General features: G+C 37.8%; 2 protein-coding genes across 2 annotated transcripts in view; both read right to left on the reverse strand.

Annotated features, from left to right (window-relative positions):
* The window catches only part of LOC146137300 (NACHT, LRR and PYD domains-containing protein 12-like), a 180,668-nt gene that overhangs the window by 105,400 nt on the left and 62,952 nt on the right, over nucleotides 1-12,316 (reverse strand). The window lies entirely within an intron of this gene.
* Nucleotides 5,948-12,316, reverse strand: part of LOC146137303 (NACHT, LRR and PYD domains-containing protein 12-like) — a 28,769-nt gene continuing 22,400 nt past the window's right edge. The window contains exons 6-9 of the mRNA XM_083393706.1: nucleotides 11,802-11,963; nucleotides 10,094-10,231; nucleotides 9,221-9,307; nucleotides 5,948-7,045 (exon numbers count right to left, since the gene is read on the reverse strand). Coding sequence (XP_083249832.1) covers nucleotides 7,040-7,045; nucleotides 9,221-9,307; nucleotides 10,094-10,231; nucleotides 11,802-11,963 — 393 coding nt within the window. The 3' untranslated portion in view covers nucleotides 5,948-7,039. The remainder of the gene's footprint in view (nucleotides 7,046-9,220; nucleotides 9,308-10,093; nucleotides 10,232-11,801; nucleotides 11,964-12,316) is intronic.

Here is a 12,316-nt window from a genome sequence, read left to right on the forward strand (position 1 = left end):
GCGATCGAATGCATTCGCTTGTTTCTCGCTGAGATCAAGTTTGCTTGGATCTGTCCACGCCCCACTGAACTAAGAAGCAGAACTAAAAGCAGGAAAGCTAAACACAAAGCTTCGGGTTCAGAACGAAACAACCTGGCTTGACTCGGGCGAGTAACGAGTAGAGCGAGTTGCGCAATAACGAATTCACGAGTAATCGGTTAATATGACTTTACTTGTATAATGACATTTCATGTATTTTTAAATAGCGGCAAATGCTATTTAAATAGGCGCATGTTCTAAGTTCAAATGTGATAACTTTTGTTTAGTCTGAGTGACGCCTAATGTTGTTACACAGATACGTCTATATCCGCTATAGCAAGTTTTACTTTTATAAATAACCGACCAAACAAACAATACAAGTACTCAATGTACCGAGGTAATCTCTAAATTTTTGCGCATTCCCATGTACTGCATTTTTGTCGCCAAGAGTAACTCTTAAGTAGTTTGATCAAGCACTTAAACACAACATAGAATCGTTACATAATCGCGTCTTAAAAATCTGTCTCCACAGTTATATCAAGACAAGCAAGCGGAACCAGAAGCAAGTCAAAGCCAAGAAACATCCACTGAACAAGATGTGGACGATGGGACAGATCATGTAAGAACATTTCGACGTTAAAGTACCAATACATGCTTCTTACTGGTCATACCAATGTTGTGTGAATACAAGAAACCCTAGTCGCGTATGTAAATAATATCAAAATAACTTGGGGTTTGTTTTGCTAAATTAGTGCGTTTCTTTACTTTAACAGGTATCAACAGAGAGTTCAACACAAAGGTCAACTCAGGGGTCAACGCAAAGGTCACCCCAGGGGTCAACGCATAGGTCAACTCAGGGGTCAACGCAAAGGTCACCTCAGGGGTCAACGCAAAGATCACCTCAGGGATCAACACAAAGATCAACTCAGGGGTCAACGCAAAGGTCATCTCAGGGGTCAACGCAAAGGTCACCCCAGGGGTTAACGCAATGGTCATCTCAGGGGTCAACGCAAAGGTCACCCCAGGGGTCAGCTCAGGGATCAACAAAGGGAGGTCGGAGGTCCGTTGCGGATTTGGCAAAATTATTTGAACAACTATAACTTTATTTCAGATTAACTGCAATTGAGTTCTTTCTCATCCAATAGTTTTTGCAATATTTTGTTTAATACAAGAGAGCGATTAAAAACATTGTCTTTTCTATAGAATGAGTTATTTTGTTTTAAATGATCCAAATGATGTCGTAAGTCTCTCTAAACAACAACTGAATAAACCGGTTTGCAACCAATACTTTCATATTGTAACAGAAATAGTTGACTTATTTAATAAAGCGGGCCTGTGGTAAAATGATGAAACCAAATACAGCTACAATACTCACACATTTAATTAACTTTATATTCGTTTAATGTTTTTGTTGTTAATACAATTTTATTACGCGGTGTGCCAACCTCTTTAGCTCTCCTGGAGGTTATTTATATTATTCCTGTCTTAATCAAAGTGCCTTGGCAATTATTTAACATATCGCCAACTTCTGGACAAAAGTTGTATTTGTATAAAAACCACGAATTTTAACTAGTTTTTTCGACTGTCTATTAAAGTAAAAGAAAATGTTGTGTCGTCACACTTTTTCATTTTCGTTTTGCCTAAATATTATTGATTTTTGTTTTATTGTCCTTCTTTTTTATTATTATTGCGATTCACAAAGATTAAATGTGTCACATTTTTATAAATAAATCGTGGTCGATTGATTGATAGCCTAACTTGAATATGCCGGTCATTTTAAAAAAGCTTTTCGTTTTGAAATTGCGAAAAATGTTAGGCCGAAGTGAAGCTACATAATCGTCTTTGTCATCCACCCTTTCCACTTTAAATTTACGCCTATTTACCTTTGCTACTGGTCACAGTGTAAACTAATTATGCGGGTTAAATGTAAAATAACAAAAAAAACTTGAAAAGCACACTATCTACAATGTCATTCTTGCCACAAATAATTGCAAAAAACTCACACAGAAATCCTCAATTTGTCTTAGCATAAAACAAACTTGCCTTATGCACGTTAAACAACTGCCACGATATTATCAGGCGATAGAACGACAACATTTGCAGATAAAAACCTATATTTAACTACAACATTTGAGCCATAGAATGACAACATATGTACATAAAAATCTTGACAAATAGACTATTGTTGGAAATGTGTCATTTAAGTGGGCGGCAAAATCATACAGTCATTGATATTGGTTTGGCGGGCTTAAACTATTCTCGCTGTCAGATGTCTGTGGGCCGGTGGCACAGTCACCCGTATTACTAAAAATAGAGAACAAAAAGCTTAAATACCTTATTGAAGTAGACTTGCAGCTTTCATCAGCAGCAAACTTATCACAGAATTAAACCATAACACAACACAACTAGCTCAACTCATGATCAAATGCTTTTCTCGTTTGCTTTCTTACGGCTCATTCTGCACCAAACTGATTGCGTTTGCTTCGGCGCCTTTAATTCGTTTAGCTCAACATAAAATCGGCCAGTTTAAATGGCCGCTTTCAAAGCAGTCGGCTCCTTTTTCATCAAGTAAATTTTGGGTGGGGTATATATGTCCCCGGGCTTCAAGGTACAGGGGTGCCAAGATGAGGCTTACAAATGCCAGAATAAGGCTTTTTATTCTTAAAATACAATGTTTTAATAAAATTTGAATTGTTTGACGTATAAAGTAAGGTATATTATGTCAATGTAATGGAAATGTGACTAAATATGGATAGGGGTGCGCCAATTTTATAGTTTGCCCCCGGGCGCAAAATACTCTGGCCATACGCCACTGGGTACTAGCAAGCCCTTATAAGGTGTGTCCCTAAAAATCCAGCATTTTTATCCTGATTGTGTTATTTCTGTGTTTCTCAACAAACCTTGGCTCAAGTGCTACGTAATATCATAAATGGAACGCAAGAAATTTTAAGTTTTATGCGTGAGTTTAGCGAAATTAACACAAATGTAAAAATATTGCAATTGCCGTGAGTTGTATTCTTTATCTGCCACAATAACTTGGCCTTTAACATAAAATCGGATGTCACTGGAAGCTAGGTTTTTCAATTTGTTACTTTGGTCTTGTGTTAATTCAGGGATTCCCAACCTTGTTACGATCTCGTACCACTTGGACGCTCTGTACTGTCACGCGTACCACTTTAGCAGAAAAACAATTTAATTGAATCATATTTTTATCTATTTTTAGCTTACAACTAGCATTATTCAACGCTATTTGTAGCTGAAGGCTTAAGCTATAAAACAGTAGATTATATCTATCAAGAGCAATCATTTTTCCACCTGAAAAACCTACGCGTACCACTAGTGGTTCAGGTACCACAGGTTGGGAACCCCTGTGTTAATTGGATCAGAATGGCTTGCTGTGAAACCCGGCGGTACGCAGCAAAACTAAAAGCCACTATGCGATGTACACTGCCGGAAAAACGCACCGGTAAAAAAACAAGACAGTGACTTAAATGTACGCCAAGGCTGACAGGTGCAGATCTAGGATGTTTGTTAGGGGGGCAATGAATTGTTTCGAATATGACGTCACAAAGCTGCACAACTAACCTCAAGAAAACCAAACAGTTGGTTTATTTCCAGGTTGGAGAAGTGGTGCTTTTAATACAAAAGTCACATTACAAAGCTGTAGCACGAAGTGAAAAATTGCCTTTATATCGTTTAAGTTGTCAAAAGCATTTATATGAGGTGATGAGAGTAACGATGCCTTTGGTCTAAAGCAACTTAAATAAAGCGGGCCAAGAGATATACAAGAAGCTTTAAGATTCGCGAATTCTTTTGCATTTATAATGTTACCCTAGTAACAAAAAAAACATTTTTTTGGAAGCCATTTTGTGGTATTTGCGGAAACCAGAAAAGTACCACAATACTTCAGCTTTTAATTCCAGTATAATATGAAAAGCAACTAAAACATAAAACACAAAAAACGGCAGTATTTACAAATACGATGCGTTTCTACACAGTATTAAAATCGTTGTGATTTTTACAGTTACCTACATTTGGAAGGCATTGAAATAAAAAAACAAAGTCTATGTTAACATTAAAGAACAAGTATAAAGGTTTTGCGGCCCACCGAAATTTTTAAATATCTCTTGGCCCGCTTTATTTAAGTTGCTTTAGCTTAAAGGCGTCGTTACTCTCATCACCTCATATAAATGCTTTTGACAACTTAAACGATATAAAGGCAATTTTTCGCTTCGTGCTACAGCTTTGTAATGTAACTTTTGTATTAAAAGCACCACTTCTCCAACCTGGAAATAAACCAACTGGTTTTCTTAAGGTTAGTTGTGCAGCTGTGTGACGTCATATTCGAAACAATTCATTGCCCCCCAAACAAACATCCTAGATCCGCGCCTGGTAGCCTTGGCGTACATTTGAGTCACTGTCTCGTTTTTTTACCGGTGCGTTTTTCCGGCAGTGTACATCGCATAGTGGCTTTTAGTTTTGCTGCGTACCGCCGGGTTTCACAGCAAGCCATTCTGATCCAATTAACACAGGGGTTCCCAACCTGTGGTACGTGAACCACTAGTGGTACGCGTATAGGTTTTTCAGGTGGAAAAATGACTGCTCTTGATAGATATAATCTACTGTTTAATAGCTTAAGCCTTAAGCTACAAATAGCGTTGAATAATGCTAGTTCTAAGCTAAAAATAGATAAAAATATGATTAATTAAATTATTTTTCTGCTAAAGTGGTGCGCGTGACAGTACAGAGCGTCCAAGTGGTACGAGATCGTAACAAGGTTGGGAATCCCTGAATTAACACAAGACCAAAGTAACAAATTAAAAAACCTAGCTTCCAGTGACATCCGATTTTATGTTAAAGGCCAAATTATTGTGGCAGATAGAGAATACAACTCACGGCAATTACAATATTAGTACATTTAAGGTAATTTTGCTAAACTCACGCATAAAACTTAAAAGGTCTTCCGTTCCATTTACGATATTACGTAGCACTTTTGAGCCAAGGTTTGTTGAGAAACACAGAAATAACACAATCAGGATAAAAATGCTGGATTTTTAGGGACACACCTTATAAGGGCCTGCTTGTAACTAGAGGCGTAGCCAGGGTATTTTGCGCCCGGGGCCAAACTATAAAATTGGCGCCCCCTCCTCCATGTTTAATCAAACGTTGCTTGTGTTAGACGTCCTGTTCTTATGTCATCTAGAAAACTTCCATGCATTTTAAGTCATATTACTTTTGGCCTTGCACAGGAGCCGTTTAAATCACAGTCTCTCAAATTTCTATTTTGAGTTTTGTTATAATTGATATTATACTTTCCTGTCCTACTTGGAGTCGCGGCTTGCAATGCAATCGGCCGACTCCATTATTTCGGCCGCGTTTCGTGCCTTATATGAAACCGCAAGACCTGATGAAAAAACGGCTGATTTGAAAGCGGCCATTTAAACTGGCCGATTTTATGTTGAGCAAAGCGAATTAAAGGCGCCGAAGCAAACGCAATCAGTTTGGTGCAGAACGAGCCGTAAGCAATCACACGAGAAAAGCATTTGATCATCAGTTGAGCTAGTTGTGTTGTGTTGTAGTTGACCTCTGTGTTAAGTTTGCTGCTGATGAAAGCTGCAAGTCTTCTTTGATAAGGTAAGTTAAGAGTTTTATTTTGTTTGTGTATCACTTATAACTTAGTTTAAGACTAAAGCAACCGAACTATATGTTTTTCTTTTTTGCTTACTATTACTGTAATGTTTTTGTTTTGTTATTAAGAGGAAATTTTAAATGTGTATTTCAAGCAAAACATCGAGCAGTTATTGAAATGTAAAGAAAAAGTAAAAGGTTGGGGTTTTATTCCACATTTAAATTACCTTTATTTAACTCATATTGACATTATTCGCATTACAGCCAACCATTGTTTAACTTCCATTTATTCGGGCGAAAAATCACACAAAAATCGAAAGCAGAAAGTTTACAGCACGAATAAAAGTAAAATACTGCTGTTCAATGTTTAATGATTTAAAAACATTTAATTTACAATACATTTATTCTAAACTTGAAACACGTCCAATCGTTACTATCTGTCAAGTTGTAATTAGTTTGATGTTGACTCAATTCATTGCTAATTGCGGTGGTTTTAAAGGGTTTGAAACATTGAAAGTTGACTTTAGGTGAGTTGGGTTTTTTATTTACACATCCTTGCAAGGAAAGTGACACCATTTGTAAAGTGTCAGTGCCACAACTTTATATGTGGCGGCCTTACAAATAAAACGCTGTGTGAAGTGGCTGTGAAAAACTATTGTTGCCCGGCGCAAAACCGTTATCTGTAGAAAATTGTTTAATTTAGTGACGCTCAAACTTTATATTTATGCTCTTGTCGCATAGCATTCTTCGCAGAGCGTTCGTGTTCTACCCATAACAAGAACATATCAAAAACAAGAAAAGCTAATACAGTTTGGTAAATTAAGGAAACAAAAAAGTATTAAATCTGGGGCCTACTGTATATGGTTTGCGACAAAAACGCAAAAATCATTGTGGTCCCAGATGCTGACATTCTATGATCACTATAATCAAAAGGATGGTTAGAAGAAGGAAAACACTAAAGTAACAGTCGAGTATTGCCAGGTTACTGACCAATTGTTACCGCCCAGTTATATACAAAAAATAGGTAGTGAACCGTCGAGATTATCTTGCTTGTGTTCGTGTATTATTCGGTTGTTTAAAGCGCAGACGAACTGTTTAAACAGGATGGAAAATAAACCCTGTTGCTTATGTTGCAAGAAAATACGAAAGGACAAAAATATGCAAAGGAATGCATCGGCTTTAGTGGCGCGTTTGCATGAAACACAACTTTGTCCTTTCTGTTCTATAGCCAACTTCGCGATGGTCGTAATTGCTTGGCGTTCCGTCTGTTGCTACAAAGCCTTGGTTTACGCTTACAATCCAGCGCAAAATTATTTTCCCGTTGATAGATTCTCAATTCGACCTCTGCTCCTCATAGCAGAAGGTATCACCGACGTCTGCGCCTTCTCCGAGCTTATCGCTGTAACACAAAACAAACGCAATAAAATGCTTTGTACATCACACACTACTTTATCCAGGGCTGCGGAGTCGGTTTAAAACAACCGGGGTTTCACCCTGGCTGAAATATAAAGCCGAATCCTTCATAGAGTCCCGTGTCCGGCTCCGACCCACAGCCCTGTATTACATCTATCCCCGTAACCACTTTATTCCAGTGCTGCGTGATCGGTTTAAAACAACCAGTGTAACCAAAATAAGGCGGATATACAGCAATCCAGCCATAGGGGTGTAATGTAACTCACGCACCAAAATCTATGCTATTCCATCTTTGCGATTTACAGTAGTTACAGTAGCCTTAAGCAGATGCAATTATTACACGCTTAAGTCGTTGGTTTCAATTGAGTGGTATGCGCTGATAACGAGCATTGTATATCTAAGGGTAATTTTTTTATTTCAATAAGGTCCGTATATTTTGCGGGGAGTGTAAAGACAATTACATTTACTTTACTTAAAGAAAAAATTTCCCTAAATATTATCCCTGTCATATTTAGTGGCTTATTAAGAGTCAGTCTAAGCACTTAAATTTCTACTTTATAATACTTGTTTTTTTATTCATGGGCGCCGTGCGTCTTACTTTGCCAGGCGAATGTACGAGTTGATAAGCGTTAATAACAAAAAGGAATGTAGAATTTAATTCGACAAATGGTTTCTGTGCATGTTGTTTTTGATTTTTTTAACGCATTTACGACGAATAATGGCGCATCGATTTGGTGCGAATAGCACTGCGCTTAAAATATTTCTTTTACCGGATCCATGCAGCTATGGTGATGCGAGGTATATCCACAATAGACTTTGTGCAAAGCGACAATGGACTATAGCTGGGGCTGCATTAAAAACTAGAACATCACTAAAATTGTGTTTATCCCGAAATTAGCAAAACGTCACTTTTAAGTGGCGCAACGTATTTTTATTTTCTCTCCCCTAATTTTTGAATTGGGGGCCCTTACATGAATCCCAGGTTCGCGCCACTTGTTCTGATTCTTTAAAACAGGGGTCGGCAACCTTTTTCTAGTCGCGGGCCAAAACCATACTCAGTAAGGTCTCTGCGGGCCGCACAAAATATTAACTAGGAATTGTGTTATTAACCCTTTAGAACAACTGTGAATCAGCCGGTCCTCTTATCGTTTTTGCACTTAAGAAAGTGTTTATTTAAATTTATGGAGGCAGTATATTGTTGGCGCAAAGCTGAAAAAAAGCGTTTGTTTGGTTCAAAATTCGAGTTCCATACTACTAATGAAAAGTGTTATAAAACTACTTTGGTGAACGCGATAACATTTAAACTTAAGCTAGCTCAGTGTTTGCAAACGTTTTTAAGTCAAGGCAGAACCAGCGAGCGAAGCGAGCGCGTTTTTTTGGTATACCGGCATTTCTTTTAAATTCTTGCAAGTTTTTATTACATTGCCGAAAACGAAAGATAAAAAAATGTGAAAAAAGATATGTAGAATATTTGGGAATACATTTTCCGTGACGCACTTTGGCAGCTGTCCACCGCGCCACTGTAAATAAGTGCTGATCAATTTAAAAGCCAATATCAAAACGTGAACAAAAGGACGCAGAAAGATAATTCTCGCGAAGCGCGAAAATTTTCGCACTTATATAGTTCAAATAATCAAAAAGTATGTGAAATAGTGTCTAATTTGTCAAAGAGGCGGCGGGCCGGATCTGGCCCGCGGGTCGTAGGTTGCCGACCCCTGCTTTAAAACATGGTTTTGCGTCCAAAATTGAATCTGTTCAACAGAGTCAACGGATCGAAAAAATCACCTTAAAATTCTCCTTTAATATGATAAAATAGGCAAGTTGCTGTTTTTGAACCTCTTTTTGAATGTCTTAAATCCGTGACTTTGATTGCAGTTTAAGTCAATTTTATTTTTAAAAACGCACTAATTTAAAGTTATATATTTCTATCTATGTTATTGTAAGGATTCGCATGAAGTTTTCACTCTGACCCCAAGTGTAATACATCTGCGCTAACGAATAAAAATGTTTACAAAAAAATGTTTAACTAATATTGTGGTGATTCAAAACTTTATTTTTAAACCTTGTGTATTAAAAAGCCATTAGAAGAAATTATTGTTACAACACTTGGTATGACCAGTAAGAAGCATGTATTGGTACTTTAATGTTAAAATGTTCTCACATGATCTATCTCATCGTCCACATCTTGTTCAGTGTATGTTCCTTGACTTTGACTTGCTTCTGGTTCCGCTTGCTTGTCTTGATATATCTGTGGAGACAGATTTTTAAGACGTGAATCGATTATATAACGATTCTATGTTCTGTATATGTGTTTGATCAAACTACTTAAGGTTTACTCTTGGCGGCAAAAATGCAGAATGTAGGAATGCACAAAAATGTTGTGATTACCTCATTACATTGAGTACTTGTATTGTTGGTTTGGTCGGTTATTTATAAAAGTAAAACTTGCTATAGCGGATATACGCGTATCTGTGTAACAACATTAGGCGTCACTCATACTAAAAGATAAGTTGTTACATTTGAACTTAGAATAGCGCCTATTTAAAACGCAACTGCCACTATATAAACATTCATTAAATATCATTATAATAATAAAGTCATATAATTAACCGATTAGTCGGAGAATCGTTATTGCGCAACTCGCTCTACTCGTTACTCGCCCGAGTCAAGTCAGACTGTTTCGTTCTGAACCCGAAGCTTTGTGTTCAGCTTTTCCTGCTTTTAGTTCCGCTTCTTAGTTAAGTCGGGCCTGGACAGATCCAAGCAAACTTGATCTCAGCGAGAAACAAGCGAATGCATTCGATCGCAAAAAGGTCAGACCTCCAAGCACCTTACTTCACAAATTATTCGCCTGAACGCCACTAACTACCATCAAGCTGGAGATGGGTATTTCGCAACTATCGACATGTTATTCCACTAAAGTTGTACATTCGATGCAACGGGAAGCATCATGACGTCACACGTCTAAACAATGACGTCACTAGTGTCGCAACGTTGCCTCGGCTACATATTCCAAAATTTTGAGTGCCTATACCTTGCGCAGAGAATCCACATCAGCTTTATCGATACCGCAATAATTCAACTCCAGCTCTTGTACATTGTGGGCACAAGTTCGGAGGAAAGCGAGTCCTTGCGATCCCAACTCGTTGTAGCTCAGCTCCAACTTCCTCATCTACATAAGCACAACATAATGTAAGATACAAGCAGGTGTTAGGTTGCATACAGGTTCTACCAAATTAAACAATGCATATTCGCAACTTACACCAAAAAAACTGCTATTCGTGATAGGTCAGGAAAAAACTCTGGGATGTATAAAATGTTTTGGGACCATTGTGGAAAAAAATAATTTTATGGTACATTGGTTAACTAAAGCAGCTGAATTTTTTTTGAATGCCTATAGTGGTTGTAAAGGTTGTCATTTTTCATTAAATCCACAATTTGCGTTGAGTTAGCATGCGTAACCTGGTTGATTTTGCATGGACAAATGCAAGGTTAAACTATAAGAACCAAGGTTTGACATGTTACTTGATTAATTTACATTTTAGGTGTTTGTCTGAAATTATTGTAATTATACCCGGGTAGGTTTTAAACTAGGTTAGGGTGGCCAACCAAGTCAGAGACCAAGGGATAGAAATTGCTAATCTAATAACAATAACATTGCGGTCTAACTTTAAAATGTTATTGCATCAATTTTGGGCAAACAATTTGAATTGCTGTCTAATAGGACGCTCTGAATGCACAAAAATCAATATCTCCACAACCTAAGCATACCGGCTGATAAAAACAACTACCGCCGAATGTTATTAATTGAGAAGGTCTAAACATATTCAGTTGGTCTTGTAAGGATTTCCGTGCAAGCAAGGCAAGTAAAAATTGCCTGCAGTGAGATTCGAACCTCGGCCAAACCGGGACAGTCACTCTATCAACTGAGCTATGCAAGATCAGCGCTAAAGGAAATGCCAAAAAAACACTAAATGTCGCTCCAGAATTGCGGAAATATAAAAGTATGAGGGAACGTAGGCGCTTTTCGGGGTGCAATAACTTCAACAGGAAAATGTATAAAAAATATTAATTGTAATTCAAGTGTGGGTTGGTCAACTATTCTCATATAGGTAAGCACAAATAAAAAGGGTGTTCAGTTTATAATTGTCAATTGAGAAGAAGTGCTATCAGAATAAATGTACCCAGGCCAGTGCCATTTAAAGGCCATTCACCAGGGGTGGATTCATGGGAGAGGGAACGTAGCTGTATTATTCCTATTGTAACTAAGTGAATACAAAAAAATTTCGGAATACCCGCGAAGTTATGTTTCTAGTATGTTTTAACCCATTTGAAAACCGGTTTATCCATTGGCACCGTGCGTCTTATCGCAAATTTAAGTTTAGGAAACTTAACCTTTACAAAGGCATTTTTTCACGCTGCACGCGAGTGCTTTTACATCTTTATAATATAAAAAATAGTCACGTTTTGACGTAGCGCTATATCCGTTACTTGTGACGTCACGTTTAGACGTAACATTGTGATATCATACCTTTTTTTAGTGCCCCCTCAAACAAAAATCCCGCATTCGCCCTGCCAGTAATTATACTTATGGCGACATAAAATTCCGTTTACCAAAAATATTTTGTACACCAGGAAGTGGTTCAGTTAGTAAATTTTACACGCAATGCTGATGCCTGTTTTATCCAGGTCAATGCAAATTCAATATACAACACACCCTTTTTTAAGCAACACACACTTACAGGTCGATTCATTCGTGATATGGCGTCAGTTAGAGGTTGCAAATCGGAACCAGCGATTTTGCAATCCCATAATACCAGCTTGTTGATGTTGTGTACACTTGTTGCCAGGAAACTCAAACCACGTGAATCCATTTTGCTTCCATACAGTCCCAACAATTCCATCTACAATGTCAAGAAGTTCCAATTGTTACGTATCTCCCCTCTATTAGCTTCCATAACATCCAAGGTGCTGTCTGTTAATCCTGGACCATAAGTGCCTGCAATAGGGAGCATTTACCCCCTCAACATCGGGAATACTATGGGATAAACATGAAACTGTTGTGTCTTTAACGCAAAATTATTTTTTTTCTGGGTATAATATGTTGTATGCCCCCCTCCCCCCACAAACTGTATTTTTTGCCTGAAAGTAAATGCAATTTTTTTAGCGTTCCGCGCGAATCTAATGTTTGTGGGTTTAGCCCACTTTGATCGAATTGTTTTAGCCCAAAGGCGTCGTGCGTCCCATCGCACACCCC

This window comes from Ascidiella aspersa, chromosome 7, assembly GCF_963924565.1.
Source record: "Ascidiella aspersa chromosome 7, kaAscAspe10.2, whole genome shotgun sequence".
Lineage (NCBI taxonomy): Eukaryota > Metazoa > Chordata > Ascidiacea > Phlebobranchia > Ascidiidae > Ascidiella > Ascidiella aspersa.